The 19417-nt window shown below is 36.5% G+C and overlaps 1 protein-coding gene across 1 annotated transcript; it reads right to left on the bottom strand.

Moving 5' to 3' along the window:
* Positions 1-9240: 9240 nt before the first annotated feature.
* On the bottom strand, positions 9241-18965 carry LOC140756825 (uncharacterized). The gene is made up of 8 exons (XM_073092357.1): positions 18845-18965; positions 17792-17836; positions 17169-17240; positions 15818-15862; positions 14932-14982; positions 12595-12639; positions 11456-11557; positions 9241-10549 (listed from the first exon to the last, which is right to left on the bottom strand). Exons 1-8 carry the CDS (start codon positions 18963-18965, stop codon positions 9339-9341), a joined length of 1692 nt encoding a protein of 563 aa, XP_072948458.1. The 3' UTR covers positions 9241-9338.
* Positions 18966-19417: the final 452 nt, after the last annotated feature.

Raw genomic sequence — 19417 nt, 5'->3', positions numbered from 1 at the left:
GACATGTGCCGCTACTGGGGTCAGTATGAGTACAATCACACGTATAAAAAGAGAAGAAAAAAAGAAGTCACAGGTAAATTATACGTTATGTTTCTATCAATGCATGATATGAATAACTAGCGGTTTAAGGGGGTGGTAGGGGCGTATCGTGGAGGGCCTCCAAGCACAGTTGCTAAAACAAAAGCTATCGGTCATAGATTAGTAAAGCTTACTCACTCCTAACAAGAAAATTTACCCAGTTTTGATAATTGAAATAATTGTGTAAAAGTTTTGCCACGTCTCCGTGCTAAAATGTCCCTAAAATATTTGAAATACTTATTTATTTATTATGTAAATTACGCAGTATTTTTTATTTATTCGTAAATTTTCTCTAAAAATGTTTTTATTTGTCAAGAATTCGAAAAAAGAACTTACTAATAAGCCTATTCATTCCAGCCAGCTGGCTTCATTCAATTTCAAGGCGGCGAAGTATCTTTACTAATCTTTGCTGTCAGTACTAAACAATCTATGAAATATGTATCGGTTAACGAAAAGAAAAAGGGCACCGAATCACAGGCAAACTTTTTACAGTGGGCGCCTCCATTCAACTTTCTGCCCCCAGCCACCAAAAGTCCTAGTCTTCCACTGCTGAAAACTATATACTCATTTACAATGAGCAATTTGTATTTTTGTTTTACAGAAATCATCTCCATCTCCAGTGTCAAATAGTCAAGAACCAGAAGCTTCACCATCGTCATCGCCAACCGCTGCACAAAGTCCTGTAGTAAAAAGGAAATTGAAAAAATTACCCGCAAAGTAAATCAGTATTACTGTGACTGACTGGTGAAAAGAAATTAATCATGTTAACAGAGTGGCACAGCAGTATGGAAAGAGGATTTTATGAACTTGAAGAAAGACAGTTAATTATAAATGTTGGTGCTGACAGTTGAGATTCTGAAGATACTGTATTCAGATGCCATAATGCCTGGAATCGACGAAATAGATATTGACGAAGATTTTCAGCGAATTAATATTGTTACATATTCTGTTATAGCTTCTGTTTAGTCATAACAATGTTTACGTATTTAGTGTTAATGAAACATTTATTAATTTTTCGAAGATAGGACCAAGAGTTTCTTAACCACGAGGCAGTGATAGCCTAGTGGTTAACAAACTCTTGATCGAGGGGCTGGAGGTTCAAATCTCAGGCAGGATTTTTCAAAGTTATGTGCATATTAAAAAAAATATATCACTTGCTAAACAGTGAAGGAAAACATAGTGAGGAAACGTGCATACCTAACAGATTTATAAAAAAAAATCTCAAAGGTATGTGAAGTCTACCAATACCCACTTGGCCAGTGCATTATGGCCTATTCCTTCTCATTCAAAGAGGACACCCGTACCCAGCAGTGGGACAGTAATGACTTGATGATGATGATGAGGACTTCCACGAGGATTCGACACCACAAGACTTCAGTGTTGGTGAGAAAATCTTTAGTACTCTCAATATAATACAGATCAACGTAGATACTTTGTTACAAATAAATGGCTAATGCATATACATATATACGCTTTCTACACTCAGCCCCACACTAGGATTCCCTGTGTCGTGGGTGCCATGGACACACAAAGACAATATACACAAACACCCAGACCCAGAAGCAGAAATCTAAATTCATCATTTAGATATCTGTGTGGCCAGGGATCGAACCCTGGACTCTTTATGCGTTGGACTGGTATGGTGACCGCCGCGCGGGTCATCCCGCGACGCAAGGCTACATATGAGGAGACCGTAGTCCTCAGGAGTGGGCAATGCATGTGATTGGCTTCAGTAGAATTTGTTCTATTGGGTTGTTTACAGATGTCCTAATATGTTTAAATTGTATGTGATGTATTTTTCAATATTCATATTTACTTTTTCAATACCATTGTGTGTTAAGTGTTGCTAATGTAATAGTAGGTACATCATATACTAGGTGGAAGAATCCTTTGTGGTTCCACTCCGGCGACATCACCGCCACACCTATTTCTGCCTCATAACAGCAGTGTTAAACACTGCCGATAAGGGAGACATACTTTGCCGAGGTGTTCCAGCTTAGTACTCAGGAGTAGCGGCGCATCTGTGGACGACCTCAGGTAGTAATATCAAATCCTATCTGGGGTTAATTACAGATTTCCATGGGCGGCAGTAGCCACTTACCATCAGGTGGAATCCTCCTATATTATGTAAAAAAAAAAATGCAGTTGATAGCAACATTCACAATACACTGTGCTCGCACACAAGTGCAAGTTATGCTTTAATGCTTTGTACTTAAAGTTTTGTGTTCTAATTATAGAGGGAAATGTTTTTTGAGCATATGTATGTATAATTGTATATATGTATGTATGTCTCATTCTTTGTCATGTCCTGCAGCCCAAATGACTTGACGGATTTTAACATATGAGGTGTCATTGGTCATTACATTCATCTAAATTGTGGGAGTGACACAAGCTATATTTTAATTAGTTTTTTGTTTAAACAATAAGTCTCTAGTTTGCTCCGTTTAATTTATATGATTTTATTTTCAGATCTACACAAGAAAGACATGAAATGGAACGTTAGTTACTAACTGTGGAACATTAATAGAAAACTTTGGACAGAATTGATACACATGTTGTTTGTAAAAACATGTTTACACATGGTAAAGAACTTATAAAACACATTGCAACCAACTATTTAGAAAATGGGAGGTATCCTTGCAAAATATGTTCAAAGATTGTTACATATGGAACTGAAATATTATTTATGTATTAACCGATTCATTGCGATGTCAAATTTTCAAACTTCTAGCTGTGGCGTTGAACAAAAATACCGTGACACTGCTGCCGTGCCAAGCGCCATACGATTAAATGACACGGCTCCTGTGTCTTCAGCCATGCGGAAAAGAAACCAGTGTTTTAGTCATTTTTACGTGATTCTAAGCCTAAAAACTCTTAGTTTACATTCGAAATCTAACGTGGACGGCAAGGAGCGTTGTTTCAAGTGTTAAAAAGGGGCAAAATAAGTGTATTTTTGGAAATGGAGGGTAAGTTGCTTTTTTAATACAGGTGTGCTAAACCTTTAGGTCTAAAAAAAATGTTTTGATTTTTCTCGTAACAAATTTCAAGTATTTTAAACTATGCAAATGAAAATTTACCAAGTTTGATTAAGTAGTTATTAGATATTGTCATGTAATGTAATAATAATCAAACTTAAGTAGTCAGTTACAATTATTATTGTCAGTATAAAATAACATTTTGCTAAATTCTGCCATTATATTCTGGTTATCTATTGTCTATTTATTGTTTAAGAATTACGGCGTAAGCGTAAATACATTCCCGAGACAGAAATTGAAACTCAATTCGACTATGATGACGAAATGTTTGAAAAGAATTCGCAAACATATTTAGAGGACTGGGAACACTCAGAACACTGGAAATCTATACAAAAGGATAGTTCTACGTGCATAGATAAAGTGATGGTAGACAAAGCAACGTGCATAGAAAAAGAGATGATGGATAGAGCAACGTGCATAGAAAAAGTGATGGTAGACAAAGCTACGTGCGTAGAAAACAATATGGTAGACAGTGCAAAGTGCATAGAAAAAAATAAGGATGATAAGTGTCAGGACCCAACTGTATTGGATATCCATGGGTGTAAATATTTTGGCCAGTTAGTTTCAAATGAATTACTGCGCTTCAAACCATGCGACAGAAATATAAAGATGCAGAAAATTTTAGATATAATAAGAGAACAATTTTAATATTTAACAAATCTTAGGTAGTATAGAGAGTAGGTAAGAGTTAAATAAAACCAGGTTTTAAATTAATTGATATATTAATAAAAATGTTACGATTTTACGAAAGATACATATGTATATCAATCTTTTTTTCGTTTAGTGTATGCTACTTGCATATGTTATCTAATACCGTAAAAATAACATATCCAACGTTTTAATAAATTTTAATCCCGCTCAATGTGAAGCGAATCGGAAGACCTTAATGTCAATATATGGCATCAGTTTTAAGTTTAGAGCCTAGCATTTAACGTAGTGCAATTTTTATAAATCTTCATCAATCATTTTAGAGACCACCTGAAACAATCAACCATGCAGATGCATCCATATTTTTCGCCGCGAGTGTATTTAGAGTAGTAATAGTGGTCCACTGAATTTAAACGAGGTAAAATGCCGAGGCGAGCAATCAAGTTTTAAAAATTGAATTTGTAAAAAAGTTTTTAAAGTCGATTTGCAGTTTGTGTTATAGAGAATTTCAATATTTGTGAAATTCTCTGAAACAATTATTTAGGCATAAGCCTGGAAATCCAGGGCAATCAGGACAGCCAAATAAAACAGAAACTCTTTTTTTAGTTTTTAAGTAACAAACTCTACATCTTTTTCTAAGAGTATTGCCATCTGCTCTCTTTGGCAAATTGGCGGGTAAATGGATTTTTCCCTCTGATGGAGGCCGAGAAAGTCTAGATCTATTTGGCATTGGCAATAATTGCTCAATTATATCTTTCCTAAATTTGTAAAATGTAGTTTTATTTCCATCATTTCTAGCGTTAAAAAGCAAAAAGCCATTCACAAGACATATTTGAATTATATGTATAATCACTTTTTTGTACCAGCGTAGGGTCTTATGCTCACAGCAGTAGTAACTGAGCATCTGGTCATGTCGGTCTATTGCCCGCATGTATTTATTATATTTTATTTGTACGGCTGGTTTGTATTTGATTGTGCGTACACGGCGACTAGTAGTCCCTTTATATTCACTGGTGTGTTCACTACTTATAAACAATATTTCTCGTTTATCATGCCACTTGGTGACTACAATTTTTTCCCTGTTGTGCATTATACACGATTCTCCAGGTTTTAACTTAGCATTTTTTACCTCTTCTGGATTCCCAATACGGTTTGCTCGTAAAGTACCAGTAACATATGTATTTTTGCATAAAAGCTCCTCACTTAATCCCACGCTTGTATAATAATTGTCCAAATATAAGGAATGGCCTTTTTCAATGTACTTTTCCATAAGCAAATGAACCACTTTTTTTATGTGATTTCTACCGCCAACTTGTAAATCTTGGGACCCTGCGTACACGTGAATTTTTAAAATAATTCCATTAGCATCGGCTAAAATATATAACTTAATCCCGTATTTATGGGCTTTTCCTTTAATATATTGACGGAAGAAAAGTCTCCCTTTCCACAAAATAAGAGACTCATCGATGGTTAGCTCTCTCAATGGATAATATACTGTGTTAACAGTGTCATTGAATAAATCTATTAAAGATTTAATTTTAAATATGCTATCTGTTCTTTCATCATTCTGAACATTTAAAGCTCTTAAAATTAAAAAAAACCTGTCCCTCGACATGAATAGACGTGGACTTAGGCAGAACAAATAATGAGTGGACCAATAGTCTATCATTCTATTTAGTTTTATTGTTCCCATCAGCAACAGTATGCCTATAAAACGTTTACGTTCGTCAACACTTATATCAGTCCATTGTGTAAATCGAGCTCGTGAAGTAGTCGCTGCTGCTTTCAGTCTGTTGCCGCACTTATTAGTGCATTCTAATATTAAATTTATAAATTCGGCATTAAAAAATAAAAAGAAATAGTCCAAAGGATTTTGGACGTGGTCGCCATGTGGCGTCAAAATACCACTGGTTCCCGTAAAGGTAATATCAGGCATATTATTAGGATTACCCGGAAACCAGCCGGTAGTTTCTCCTTCCTCTACGTCCTGTGGATCTATCTGAGAATCGCCAATATTAATTATTTCATCATCCGGATTTGCACTACTCATTTCATCCAAAACGTCATCGTTGTTTCCAATCAAAGTTCCGTACAAGTCTTCGTCACGAAATAAATCTAAGCCTGGCATATCATACAATGGCTCATTTTGTTCTGGAGACATGATTCTTCCTAACTCCATGGCTATAGGATCTTCGAGGGATGATGGTCCGCGCATCGACGAACTTTGGAGATCCATATTAAACGGGTTTAAAGGATCCATGGCGGATGATAATCCAGGTTCCGGAGAACTCGGAGAGGGGTATTCCATATTCGTTAGCCTGCAGAAAGAAATAGGTTGCAATTCATAATCTAATCTAAAGCAAGTAAAATGCACCACCAGTTCGATGATCCACCAGCCGCTAATGTCTGGAATCCGGTGTTATTTTACAATTAGCGTCTATTTTAATTTGTAAAAAGTTCATTAAAAGCAGAGTTACAGGGTACTTTATTTGACCAAAATTAAATATTAATATTAAATAATATTTGGCAGATACGAAATAATATTTTTTCCCGGTATACCGGTACGGTAACAACAATTAGGTATGTAACGAAAAAGCTTACTTGAAATTCACGGCAAGCTGAAATGCGTGTACACACCGGCACGCTTCTTCACACTGGCAGATCCACTTCAAAACCACAATAGTCACAACGCAAAATCAGAGTCCAGTAACACAAGCCACAGTTGTCATGAATGAAAATCACACGAGTCCGGATATACAAGCGAATGTCGGTAGAGTAAACAGCAAATACTCGTAGGTACAGTGCGCACGTCTGATTACTAAGGATAGCAAAACAGAAGTAACTTACAAAACGAAAGACAAAATTAAGATGCGTTCATCACTTATGTTAGTTAAGTTGTATCCTTCCAAGCAAAAATAAACCATGTACACAAAGCGTATCGTATATTGTGCATTGTACTTCGTAGGGTTTCGTGACTAGCCATCCCTCACCGACCGGGATCGTCCATTGTTTAAAGCAGGTAGTGATCTTTTATCTTTTTCGAAAAAAAAACGATTTATGGCAAATGCGATTCTCTTTCGTAGCATCAAGACTCATATAAGCCATATTGACTCGAAAACTAAAACAGCGTGGTACTTTTCCATAACTTATGATCATAAATCCTGTTTATGGTTTAAGATATTTATTTTCCGAAAAGAGTACGACTCACTTACATAGGAAAATACATTTTGATTTTAAAATAATTATACATCAAGCATAGGAACATTATTAATAACGTTTAAGAATTGTAGGTAGGAGCGATTTAATACAATTTGTGGAATATTTCAACGTATGACATGTTTGTGTGAACTGTTTGTGGTTTAAAATAGTGCAGAATTTTAACAATTTATAAAAAAATTGCGATCCGTCTAGCTTTGCACGTTTCAATTTTCAAAAAGGTTGATTACCCCTATGACTCTTAAAATCGTATAATATCCAGAAACGAAGGCTACTAGCTTGATTCACGTGAAAAATTAATATAGTTTTGTTCTGGGTAGATCTCCCTAAAACTTAATTTGAAGGAGTTACCATCAATTTCAACATGACACGGTTCTCGTGCCTAACGCCACACGAAAGAAATTATCATGGCACGGTAGCCGTGCCATCCGCAACGAATCGGTTAACTAAAAATTTAAATAAATTAAGTAATAAATTTGAACCGTTTTATTAATAGTATCTTACTTACAAATTTTTATTTAAAGATCTCAGGTATGCAGTACTATGCAGGTTTCCTCACGATGTTTTCCTTCACTGTTAAAACATGTGATATTTAATTTATAATACGCACTTAAGTCACATTATTTTCAAAAGTGGTTTGATATATGTTTATATTAAAAAGCAGTAATAGCCTCATAGTTAAGAAACTCGGTCTCTTGATCGAGGGATCCGAGGTTCAAATCCCAGGCGCGCACCTCTAATTTTAAGTTATGTATTAGGAATTAATTATCACTTGCTTAAACGGCGAAGGAAAAATTGGTAAGGAAACCTGCATACCCGAGTCAAAAGTTTTCAGAGGTATGTGAAGTCTACCAATACGCACTTTGCCAGCGCGGTGGACAATGCCTTATGGATAATAGCGGTGAACTATGGACGTGTCCAGCAGTGGGACAGTAATGGATTGATGATGATATTAATCTCACACCGCTTGATTGAGAGAAGCCTTGCAATCTATTTTTATATTACTTTTGAAGGTGGTAGAACCCCTTGTGGTTCCACTCCGGCAGCACCACCGCCACACCTATTTCTGCTATAACAGCAGTGTTAAGCGCTGCTGTGTTCTGGTTTGAAGGGTGTGGTAAAGGAGACATACTTTTCTGAGGCGTTCCAGCTAAGTCCTCAGGGGTAGCGGCGCATCTGTAGCCAATCTCAGGTAGGCATATCTAAACCTATCTGGGTTTGATTACATATGTCCATACGGCAGTAGCCACTTACCATCAGGTGGACTGCATGCTCGTCTGCTACTCCTATATTATAAAAAAAATATTACTGTTATTTTTCTAATAAGACAATTTTTGCAAGCAATAAATATTAATTCATGAACACCTTCATGAATTAATCTGGAGGCACGGCAGTGCCTCCGCAAGTCGAACAAAAAAATATTTATTTAGTTCTTTTAGGCCAAAAACTACAAGAGTCTGAAGTAGCCTTAATATGAGTTTTTATGTTTGCTCGAAAACGTTCAACGTTTACAAGTTCGCTCACACAAAACGTATCGGAACTAAAGTTTCGCATTATGAGTTTTAAAAAACTGAATAGTCCATTGTAACGACATTAAATTTTATTAATATAAATAGAATGCATTTATTATTACATTTTTAATTTAAATTGCATAGCGTAATAGTTACGTATTTGAAACTTATACTGCGGAATTTTAGTTCCGATATAGTCCACAGGAGCGCTGTGTGTGAGAATTCGTAAACGTTGATCGTTTTCGAGCAAATGTAAAAACATATACTACGGCCGTTTGTCCACCGCACCGTCACCGAGCCGATACCGAGATTATTGTGGGGCCGATTTTAATATATCGTAACGGCGATAGTTTGTCCACCGCGACCGATATCGGTGGTTTACTTTGTTCGATCGATATCGGCGTGTGACTACAGTGTATGGACAAGTTCCAACGTGTTATACAACTATATTGCCGGCACATCAGCCCGACAAAAACTCGGTGCCGATCTAGCGGTCACGCCGATATACTCGGAATATCGGCGGCCGGGATGACGGTGCTCAGGTGACGGACGTGCGGTGGACAAGCGGCTACAGTGAATGTATGTACGCTACTTCGGCCCCGTCATTAATTATTGGTATCGGCTCGGTGACGGTGCGGTGGACAAACGACCTTTGGGTACAGAACTATGTGATTATAGTCTGGCTGCTGTAAGAATGCATATCCTGACAGGGCTAATCCAACCGAACTATAACATTGGGGGCGTCGAATAAATTATGAAAATTTGAGTAACGTTTATTTGCCGTACAAACAAAAAGTATCAACAGAAACATTACAATTATCTCAAATTGAATACTTTCTTGACATCTACGTCACGTTTCCTCCTGTTTCATATCTTTATGTACTTTTAGCATGTGTCTCCTCAAAGTACCTATTTGGACATATTGCTTATTACATATCGCACATACATGATCTTTTATATTTTTGTGGACGTATTTCATATGTCTGTTCAACGTACTTCTGTCTGGGTAACACTTCTTGCACACTTTGCAGGCAAACGGTCTTTCGTTATGCGATTTCATATGGTTTGGTAGATTCTTAAAATATAAATTACATACATCACATTTGACTTTCTCCCGAATTATGTTGTTCGGGTCGTGAATTCTCCTATTGTGTCGCAGCAACTCCGATTTTTGTGCAAATTTCTTGTTACAAATCTCACAACTGAATCGTTTGATACCTTTGTGCCAGTCGATATGACGTCTTAGTGAGTAATTTGAATAGAAATTCCTTGCGCAAACGTGGCATCTGAACTCTTTTGAACCGACATGAGTCCTCATGTGGGAATGTAACTGGTTTCGCTCATCGAATCTTTCAGAGCAAATGTTGCAAGAATAACTTAATCTTGGCTTAGGATTTCCAGGCTGACATGATCCTTTATGGCGGTTTAGTAGTAACCATGACTTGAAGGACGCTAAACAAACATCGCAGCTGTAAGGTCGTTCACCTGTATGATTTCTGGTATGCACTTTCAGAGCTTTATTCGAGGTGAAAGCTTTCGGACAGAACGTACATTTGAACGATTTTAGCTTCTTATGAATGCTCAAAACATGCATGTTCATGTAGCTGACATTGTTAAAAACACGCCCACAGTAGTCACAAACAAACTTTTTATGCCTCCCGGAGTGCCTTAGGATATGTCTTGCTAACGTCAATTTGTGAGCGAAGAATTTCTTGCATATATCGCACTGGTATTGAACCTCTTGTGTGTGTGTGTTCTCGTGTTGCTTACAGGTCCATGAGGTATTATATGTTTTGGGACAATATTGGCACGGCCAACGTATTGGATGTATTTTCTTGTGCGCGATATACTTAGCTTTGTGAAAAGACACATCGCAAACCTTACATTTGTATGTCCGGTAATGGAGTCTATGTATGTGCGTTCTCAACGAGTTGCGCGAACAAAATGTGTTACCGCAATTATTACATTTGTATACTTTCCCCTTGTCCGTGTCTATCACACATTCAATTTTAGGGAACGTTTTCATTTTTCTCTCTTTCTTTACATTTTTCTGGACTTTACCTGTAAATTAATTAATAAATTAAATTTACTAAAATTTGGATGGATAATTTAAAAATCTACAGTGTCATTGGATTAGTTTAAATCAGGGGTCGGCAACATGCAGCTCGTTCGATATGAAGCGGCTTTTTAGTTCCATGCGCAAATATGATTTAATTATTGAAAAAAAAAATGTTCTTACAAATTACATTGTTTGATAAGCTTTGTTGATTATTAAAATTGTTTACTCAATTGTTTCTTTTTGAAGTACAAGTTAGTGTTGTAAGAAAATGTTAAATTGTTTTAATTTTTTACTTACTCGTATATAAAAATTGATTATTTAATAATACCATATATATAATATCTAATTTGTTGTGAATTAACACTTTGAACTTTGAAGGTGGTAGAACCCTTTGTGGTTCGACTCCGGCGACACCACCGCCACACCTATTTCTGCCTAATAACAGCAGTTTTGAGCACTGCTGTGTTCTGGTTTGAAGTGTTGTAAGGGAGACATACTTTTGCGAAGCGTTCCAGCTTAGTCCTCAGGGGTAGCGGCGCATCTTGTGTTGACCTCAGGTACGAATACCTAATCCTATCTGGGGTTGATTACAGATGTCCATGGGCGGCAGTAGCCACTTACCATCAGGTGGACTGCATGTTCGTCTGCTACTCCATATTATAAAAAAAAACTACTTATGTATGAATAAGTATATATGTTTGTGTTAAAAATCTTTATTTATGCAAGTATTATTCATTGTTGGCGGGAAATAATTTTGTGGCTCTTTAAAAACTTTAAAATTTTGTAAATTGTAATTTTCGGCTCTTCCGACTGCAAAGGTTGCCGACCCCTGGTCTAAATAATAATACATTTATATTCATTTTTAATACGAAGTGTACCGATCTCAAACCTTGCTTCTATTAACCTACCTTTAATAGTTTTTCTCATCTTTTTTCTAACAGATTTTTTAACTTCTTTATCTTCCGTGTTCTCGGGATTCTGAATGACTGCCTCTGTCTGTTCTGATTCATCTGAAACCAGTATTTTCACTATGTTTAACATGGTTTTATTAGCTTGGGTTGTATCTATGTATGTATGTAACGGAATCTTTGAGCTCAATTTTCACCAAATTTCACAACTCTTATTAATTTGACACTTTGCACACATATCCTTATTAGATTAATTAATTCCTCAATTTATGAGTTTGTCACAGACTAAAAAAAAGAAATAAACAATAGTTAAAAAAAAACCTAAAATAAACACGCTTTTATTGCCAATCGAAATAAAAACTAGAAAATAATTTTAATGACAAAGAGTTTAAGAGTTACTGCGGTTCGTAACTATTCTCATAGCGTATTTTTTTAGTTTTAAATATTAGTATTAGTATAGCAGCCATTGAAGTACTGTGACAGCGATACCATGACAGTCAAGCTACTTATCAACTGCCATCACTTGGCCGCTAACCTTAATTTTTTACTTCCAAATTGTCTCTTTCTTCTTGCTTACAATCTGTAATATTAAATTGTTGAAGTGAAAGTTCTTAGGCGGCAATATTTGATATGTGGTCGAGAATTGTTTTTTTTTTTTTTTTACAATTGAAGAGTACCAGACGAGCATGCAGTCCACCTGATGGTAAGTGGCTACTGCCGCCCATGGACATCTGTAATCAACCCCAGATAGGATTAGATATGCCTACCTGAGGTCGGCCACAGATGCGCTGCTACCCCTGAGGACTAAGCTGGAACGCCTCGGAAAAGTCTGTCTCCCTTACCACACCCTTCAAACCGGAACACAGCAGCGCCTAACACTGCTGTTGTTAGGTAGAAATAGGTGTGGCGGTGGTGCCGCCGGAGTCGAACCACAAAGGGTTCTACCACCTTCAAGTGTAAAATTTTCAGAACTTGTCATATTAAATTGAAGCAAAAATGAGGAACTCATACCAATAAATATATATCGCTCAGTTATACTCTACTATCGTTAGTAACAAATTAAGCTTTTAAAAAAGTAAAGTTTGTTCGAAAAATACATATTATTACAATATATAATCCTGGATTTTTATTATATTTACCGTTTACACTGCTTGTGTCGGGGTCCTCGGATTTACATTCATTATCTGAAAAAGAAAAATGTATTTTTTATCTTAAAAATAAATAAAGAATAATAACGGTTATTGGGTTCGTACACAAAACTGCGATGCGACGTCGCATCGCAAAAATCTGCGAGCTCCCTCGACGCATCGCAAGAACTTGCGAATTGATTCGCATCGCACAGTGGTTGTTGTTGTTGGTCACCCTGAGAGACGCTACGCCGCACGATATCGCATCGCAACAATTCGCATCGCAATTTTCTGCGTTGCGAATTCGCATCTCGTCGCATCGCAGTTTTGTGTTCGAGCCCATTGTTCGAACGGTGTAAACTTATTACAATTTTTTATTTAACTAGTCTTATTAGTTCGTATGTATGTGAGGGTCAAATATAGCAATTGAATTTTAAACCAGTTAACCATCAACGATTCAGCTGAAATTTTACAGTTCAGTAAACTAAACCAATTATTTTTATTTTTATCTGTGGCTAACTATTTTACATTTGTTGAAATGAAAATTAAAAAGAAAACACTTTTAAAAAAGTCCCTTTTACAACATTTTCTTTTTCGTATTTTTCACATAATACCTATTGATAGGATACATTTTGTTTTAATTAAAGTGTAATAAAGTTTACCTGTTTCGCTGCTTTTATCAATATCATCCATTTCCAGGTCACTGGATATTTCTGAAAATAAAAGCAAACATACTTAAATATAAATTACATCATAAACATTGATTGAAGTGGCACTCGTACTATACAATATAGTTTAATATAATATGTTACTTATGTAATGCGATGTGATGCGATGAAAACACAAAGTATCTTAGATTTTTTTTATAATAAAGGAGTAGCAGACGAGCATGCAGTCTACCTGATTGTAAGTGGCTAATGCCGCCCATAGACATCTGTTATCAACCCCAGATAGGATTAGATATTCCTACCTGAGGTCGGCCACAGGACTGGAGCTGAGGACTAAGCTGGAACGCCTCGGGAAAGTATGTTTCCATTAACAAACCCTTCAAACCAGAACACAGCAGCACTTAACACTGCAATTATAACAGAAATAGGTGTGGCGGTGGTGCCGCCGGAGTCGAACCACAAAGGGTTCTACCACCAAAACTGAAGTATTTACTTACTTAAATACTTACCATTATTACATGACTCATCCAATACTGAATTCCCATCTTCTTCAATATCTTTATCATTGATGTCGTCCTTTTCTGAAATAAATGTTTATTTTATTTTATTATTATTTATTTATTTATATTTATAATTATTATTTTTTATTATTTTATTTTATAATATATAATCCTTAAACAACCCACTGACTGACTGACATGGCGTTCTCCATGTTGCCGCCCAGGTGCGTCTTTGTTGTCTATGGCGGGTTTTCCTCTTTCGTCGTCGAGGCAAAGGGAAAAATATGAGTTGCCATAAATTCAAGATAGCGGCCGAGTTAAAATTTTTAACTGTTTTATTTATAAACTTGATATTGAGTGATACGATGCCAAGATGGCCGTCGAGATATTATCGAGGTGTTTTTACGCGCTCGTATCTCTTGGGATTTCTAATATTTTTTGCCATTTTATTAAATTTACTCGGATATACCATCAAATTTTCAATCAGATGACGGATCGTCTTTTAAGCAATTTGTAAAATGTACGAAAAGACGGATTTTTTGAAATGAAATATTTGGAGGTTGGCCACGTTTGAGCGATTTGCTTTGTTCGGGGCGGTTGTGGTGTTGCCAGATTTGTTTTCTTTTTCCCTATTCGTACAATTTTTCAAACTTTTCATTCAAAAATATGAAAAGTAGGGAATATTTTTGATGAACATCTTTCACTGGAATATTTATTTCGGCTGTTGTAATGACATTTGACTATTTTCGTTGATGTCGTCAGGCAACACTGCAGGATTTTTTTTCAGTTTTACAAAAAATGGATAGGTATCATTTCCGGATAATTGTGGGACACTGTTACGATTGTTACGATTTGTGTCTGTACCCTCCGCGGGTCATCACTTTTATCGCGATCTTGGACATCCGTTCAATGTCAGTGCTAGCGTGACCGTCGTTTTCGGCCAAAACTTCGGCCAACTGCGGCCGAAGCCGAAAGTTTTACTAAAATTGTTTTTTGACCGAAGCTAGCCGAAGCCGAAACTTCGGACATTAGGAACAAATGAGAGGACATGTAATAATTAGATTTGCATATTTTACTAAAACGACGCAACAAACAACTTGCCTTATTAGTTCGTATGTATGTTCTCATAAAACTACTTCATTAGGTAAAGTTTGTTTTAATAAAATTGTAATAAAGTCTACCTGTTTCGCTGCTTTTTTCAATATCATCCATTTCCAGGTCACTGGATATTTCTGAAAATAAAAGCAAACATATTTAAATACAAATGCCATCAAAAATACAACATGTAAAAAAGAACAAGTCTCACAACTTAATTCTTCTACCGTAAAAAGTTGTGAGTCAAAGTCGGTTCATTTATTCAGCCCCTACTTAAGGGACCTTCTGTCTTAAATTATTTTGTAATTAGCTAACTTGACAACATCTTATGAGACCATATCTATTTTTTGAAGGTGGTAGAACCCTTTGTGGTTCGACTCCGGCGGCACCACCGCCACACCTAGTTCTACCTAATAACAGCAGTGTTAGGCTTTGCTGTGTTCCGGGGTTTGAAGGGTGTGGTAAGGGAGACAGACTTTTCCGAGGCGTTCCAGCTTAGTCCTCAGGGGTAGCGGCGCATCTGTGGCCGACCTCAGGTAGGAATATCTAATCCTATCTGGGGTTGATTACAGATGTCCATGGGCGGCAGTAGCCACTTACCATCAGGTGGACTGAATGCTCGTCTGCTACCTTTATATTATAAAAAAAAAGATTGACTTGGCAATCATACTAAACAATATAGTTTAATATAATATGTTAACAAATAGTTGATTTCTCAGGTATGCAGGTTTCCTTAATATGTTTTGCGTCACCGTGTAGGCAAGTGATAATTAATTTCTAAAACGCACATAACTTTGATAAATCAGAGGTGCCTGGGATTTGAACCTCGAACCCCTCGATCAAAAGGCCGAGTTTCTTAACCACTAGGCTATCACTGCACTTGGGTGGTAACAGCGTTGGTTTGTGAAAAACAAATTAAATCATGAGATAAGTAAAGTTTATTTGAAAAATACATATTCTTATTACATTTACCGTTTACGCTGCTTTTATCAGGGTCTTTCGGTGTACATTCTTTATCTGAAAAGGAAAAATAAACATTTTTTTATCTCAAATAAATATAACGTCTATTCTTCCAAAGGTACTTCAATTATCATATACCTATTAGAATACTATTTTGGCAGCGGGAGATCTCCCGGGTGCACTACCGAAAACCCCCCACCTCCGATCCATTTGAAACTTTGCACTGACCTTCCTTTGGATGTTCGAAGACAACACCTAAAGGGATTTTTGGCGCATACCAATAGTTTCCGAGAAATTAAAATTTGAAAATTGGATTTTAGCACGCGCATTATATTTATGTAGTGTGGAGTTTTCTGTAACTGTGCCGAGTTTTTGATATATTCGAGCCCACATAAACCCAAAAAATGCACACCCACAAAAAAGTATTGCATATAGCCTCGCCTATAGTGTTTCGTATTGAATTGGTTAGATTAGGTTGTGGAACATATAATATAATATAAAAAAATAAAACCGACCTCTATTTCACTACAAAGTAAAAAAATAATTCAAATAAATGTTGGTTTAGTACATATTTCTGACGTCGGCGCTCATATTGGACGCGCTGCTTACGCCGTTAACAAACGAAATATATTGAGCGCCGACTCGAGTACCAGTAATACTCGAATACTGACGATACTCGTACACTACAACTACTACTCGTACAAACTTGTTTAATTTTGTGTACTAAGTGGCTTTTTTTTTGCTCTTCCGTGCTATTGGACTGTATGTTGTGCAAAGTACTCGACTACTTTGTAAATACTTTGGACTCGAGTACTGACTCGATTCTTTTTTATATGAGTACTAAAGTACTCGAATACCAAAAATGGCCGACTCGGCACACCATTAATATCAATATAAAAAATCTTTAAGTTTTAAGTAAGATTGACTTGGCAATCATACTAAACAATATAGTTTAATATAATATGTTACTTGTGAAATGCGATGTGATGCGATGAAAACACAATGTATCTCCGCTCAATTTTAATCCGCTCTTTTAAACCACTGTTAGTTAAGGTATAATGAAGTAAATAAATAAATACATATTACATTAAGTAAGACTGTGTCATATGGACATCTGTAATTAACCTCAGATAGGATTAGAGTCCTACCTGAGGCCGGCAACAGATGCATTGCCACCCCTGAAGATTACATTGAAACTCCTCGGATATGTATCTCCCTTACAAAACTTTAAATCGAAACATAACAGCACTAGACACAGCAGTTATAAGACAGAAATAGGTGTGGAGATGGTATCTCCAGCGTCGAGCCATAAAGGCTTCTAACACCTAAACTGAATTATATATGTACTTGCTTAAATACTTACCATCCTTACAAAACTCATCCAATACTGAACCCCCATCTTCTTCAATATCTTTATCATTGTTATCATCTTTTTCTGAAATAAAAATGTATTTTATTTATTTATAATATAGAAGTAGCAAACAAGCATACAGTTCACCTGGTTGTAAGTGTTTACTACTGGTGGACATTTGTAATCAATCCCAGATTACATACTTACCTGCGGTTAGACAATGATATACTGCATCATCCTTGAAGACAAATGGAATACCTTAGAATGTCTCCCTCATCACACTGTTCAAACCAGAACGCAGCAGCACTTAACGCTGCTGTTATAAGAAATAGGTGTGAGAGTAGTGCCTTCGGTATCAAACCATAAAAGATTTTATCAATTTTAACTATAGAACAACAATATCTAGACTTGATGATTGGTAGCCAAATTATGTTGATTGTTTTTTGTGTCACGACTCACGATCCATGCAACTGGGTCGAAATATTGGCAATAAAGAAATTTAAGAAACCGGATATTGTGGGTACCCGTTACATAATAAAATGTCTCAATTCCGCAATAATTTTAGTCTAAAATCGTATGTGTGCCAAAATCTGTTTATCATCAAATATTTTTGATAAAATTGTATCCTTACTTACCATAATTGTATGTTATTTCCTTCTTCACTTTTAATGCTTGTTCATCTGGAATCAAAACAAATTATCAAATGTTTTATGTATTTTGCAACGTTTTTATTAGCTTGGGTTGTATCTATGTTTGTATGTATGTGACGGAATCTTTGAATGCGCCGCTACCCCTGAGGACTTAGCTAGAACGCCTCAGAAGAGTATGTCTCCCTTACCACACCCTTCAAACCAGAACACAGCAGCACTTAGCGCTGTAATTATAAGGTAGAAATGGATGTGGCCGTGGTGCTGCCGGAGTCGAACCACAAAGGGTCCTACCACCTTCAGTGTTATCTCTCACCATTATAGCAAGTGACAATTGATTGAAGTGGTTTCCAATACACACAAGTTTTGACAAATAAGATAGGATTTGAACTTCAGAGCCATTAATTTGCCATTTTCCACTTCAACCAACTATAATGCACACAGGATCCTGGGTTCAATCCCCAGCCAGACAGATTTTTAAATGATTCAATTCAATTCAATTCATTTATTTATTGCAGGATAAGGTGAAATACATTATATATGGAATACATTAGTTTTGTGCTCCTATCCTAACCCAAAGAGTATGCAAATATTAGTTATTATAATAGTTTTTTGTTTTTGAGTATGGGGTGTTCGTGTATTTGTATTTGTGTGGGTTCATGGCACTCATGACAGAATCTTAGTGTGGGGCTGTGAGTGTAGAAAGCATCTTACTTAGCTGCTTCATTATCAACCCATTACTGTCCCACTGCTGGGCACGGGTCTCCTCAGAATGAGAAGGATTGGCCCATAGTCCACCACACTGGACAAGTGAGTATTGGTAGATTTCACATACCTTTGAAAACTTTTTTTTAAGTTGCCTCAGGTATGCAGATTTCTTCAGGATGTTTTGCTTTACCGTTTAAGCTAGTAGTTTTTAAAGTCTAATATGCACATAAAATTAGAAATATCAGAGATTTGAACCTCGGACCCCACGATCAAGAGGCCGAGTTTCTTAACAACTAGGCTATAATAATAATTAAGTATTTATTAAACACTCACTTTTATAATACTCTAGAAACTTCTGCTCACAGTCCAGAACCTGCTGCTTGAAGCTCGCAGCATCCCTTAATCTCTTGATGCAGTCATCACAAATATTTTTGCTTACATCTATTGTGGGCATATTTATCTGAAAATACATAAATGTCTCTTTAAAATTAAAATGAATAAATATCACAGACTTTCTACACTCACAACCCTACACTAGGATTCCCTGTGTTGTGGGTGCCATGGACACGCACAGAGACAAATACACAAACACCCAGACCCAGAAACAGAAATATAAATTCATCATTTAGATATCTGTCTGGCCGGAGATCGAACCCAGGACCGTCTGCACGTCAGACCGGTATGGTAACCGCTCCGCCACGCGGGTCGTCTGTATAAAAATATATAAAATGTTTTTAAAACAAGGTTGGTAGTTATGTCTTTTTAACTATTATAATAATAGAAGTAAACAAGGAAGCAGTCCACCTGATGTGTAAGTGGTTACTGCCACTATGGACAACTGTAACCAACCCCAGATAAGATTACTAACAGACTGCGGCCACAGATGCGTCGCTACCTGAGGACTAA

This window comes from Epargyreus clarus, unplaced genomic scaffold, assembly GCF_041222505.1.
Source record: "Epargyreus clarus isolate Ecla_fem2 unplaced genomic scaffold, WU_Ecla_fem_2.2 ptg000036l, whole genome shotgun sequence".
Taxonomy (NCBI): domain Eukaryota; kingdom Metazoa; phylum Arthropoda; class Insecta; order Lepidoptera; family Hesperiidae; genus Epargyreus; species Epargyreus clarus.
The sequence above is the reverse complement of the archived record's forward strand: the minus strand, read 5'-3'. Positions and strand labels throughout refer to the sequence as shown.

Excerpts from the sequence above, each read along its gene's own strand:
- LOC140756825 (XM_073092357.1), bottom strand. The coding sequence starts at position 18,965 with ATGCCCACAATAGATGTAAGCAAAAATATTTGTGATGACTGCATCAAG. Across the intron at positions 15,863-17,168 it reads GGATGAGTTTTGTAAGGATG|ATAAAGAATGTACACCGAAA; the intron begins GTAAGTATTTAA and ends TTTCCTTTTCAG. Across the intron at positions 10,550-11,455 it reads GATGAGAAAAACTATTAAAG|GTAAAGTCCAGAAAAATGTA; the intron begins GTAGGTTAATAG and ends ATTAATTTACAG.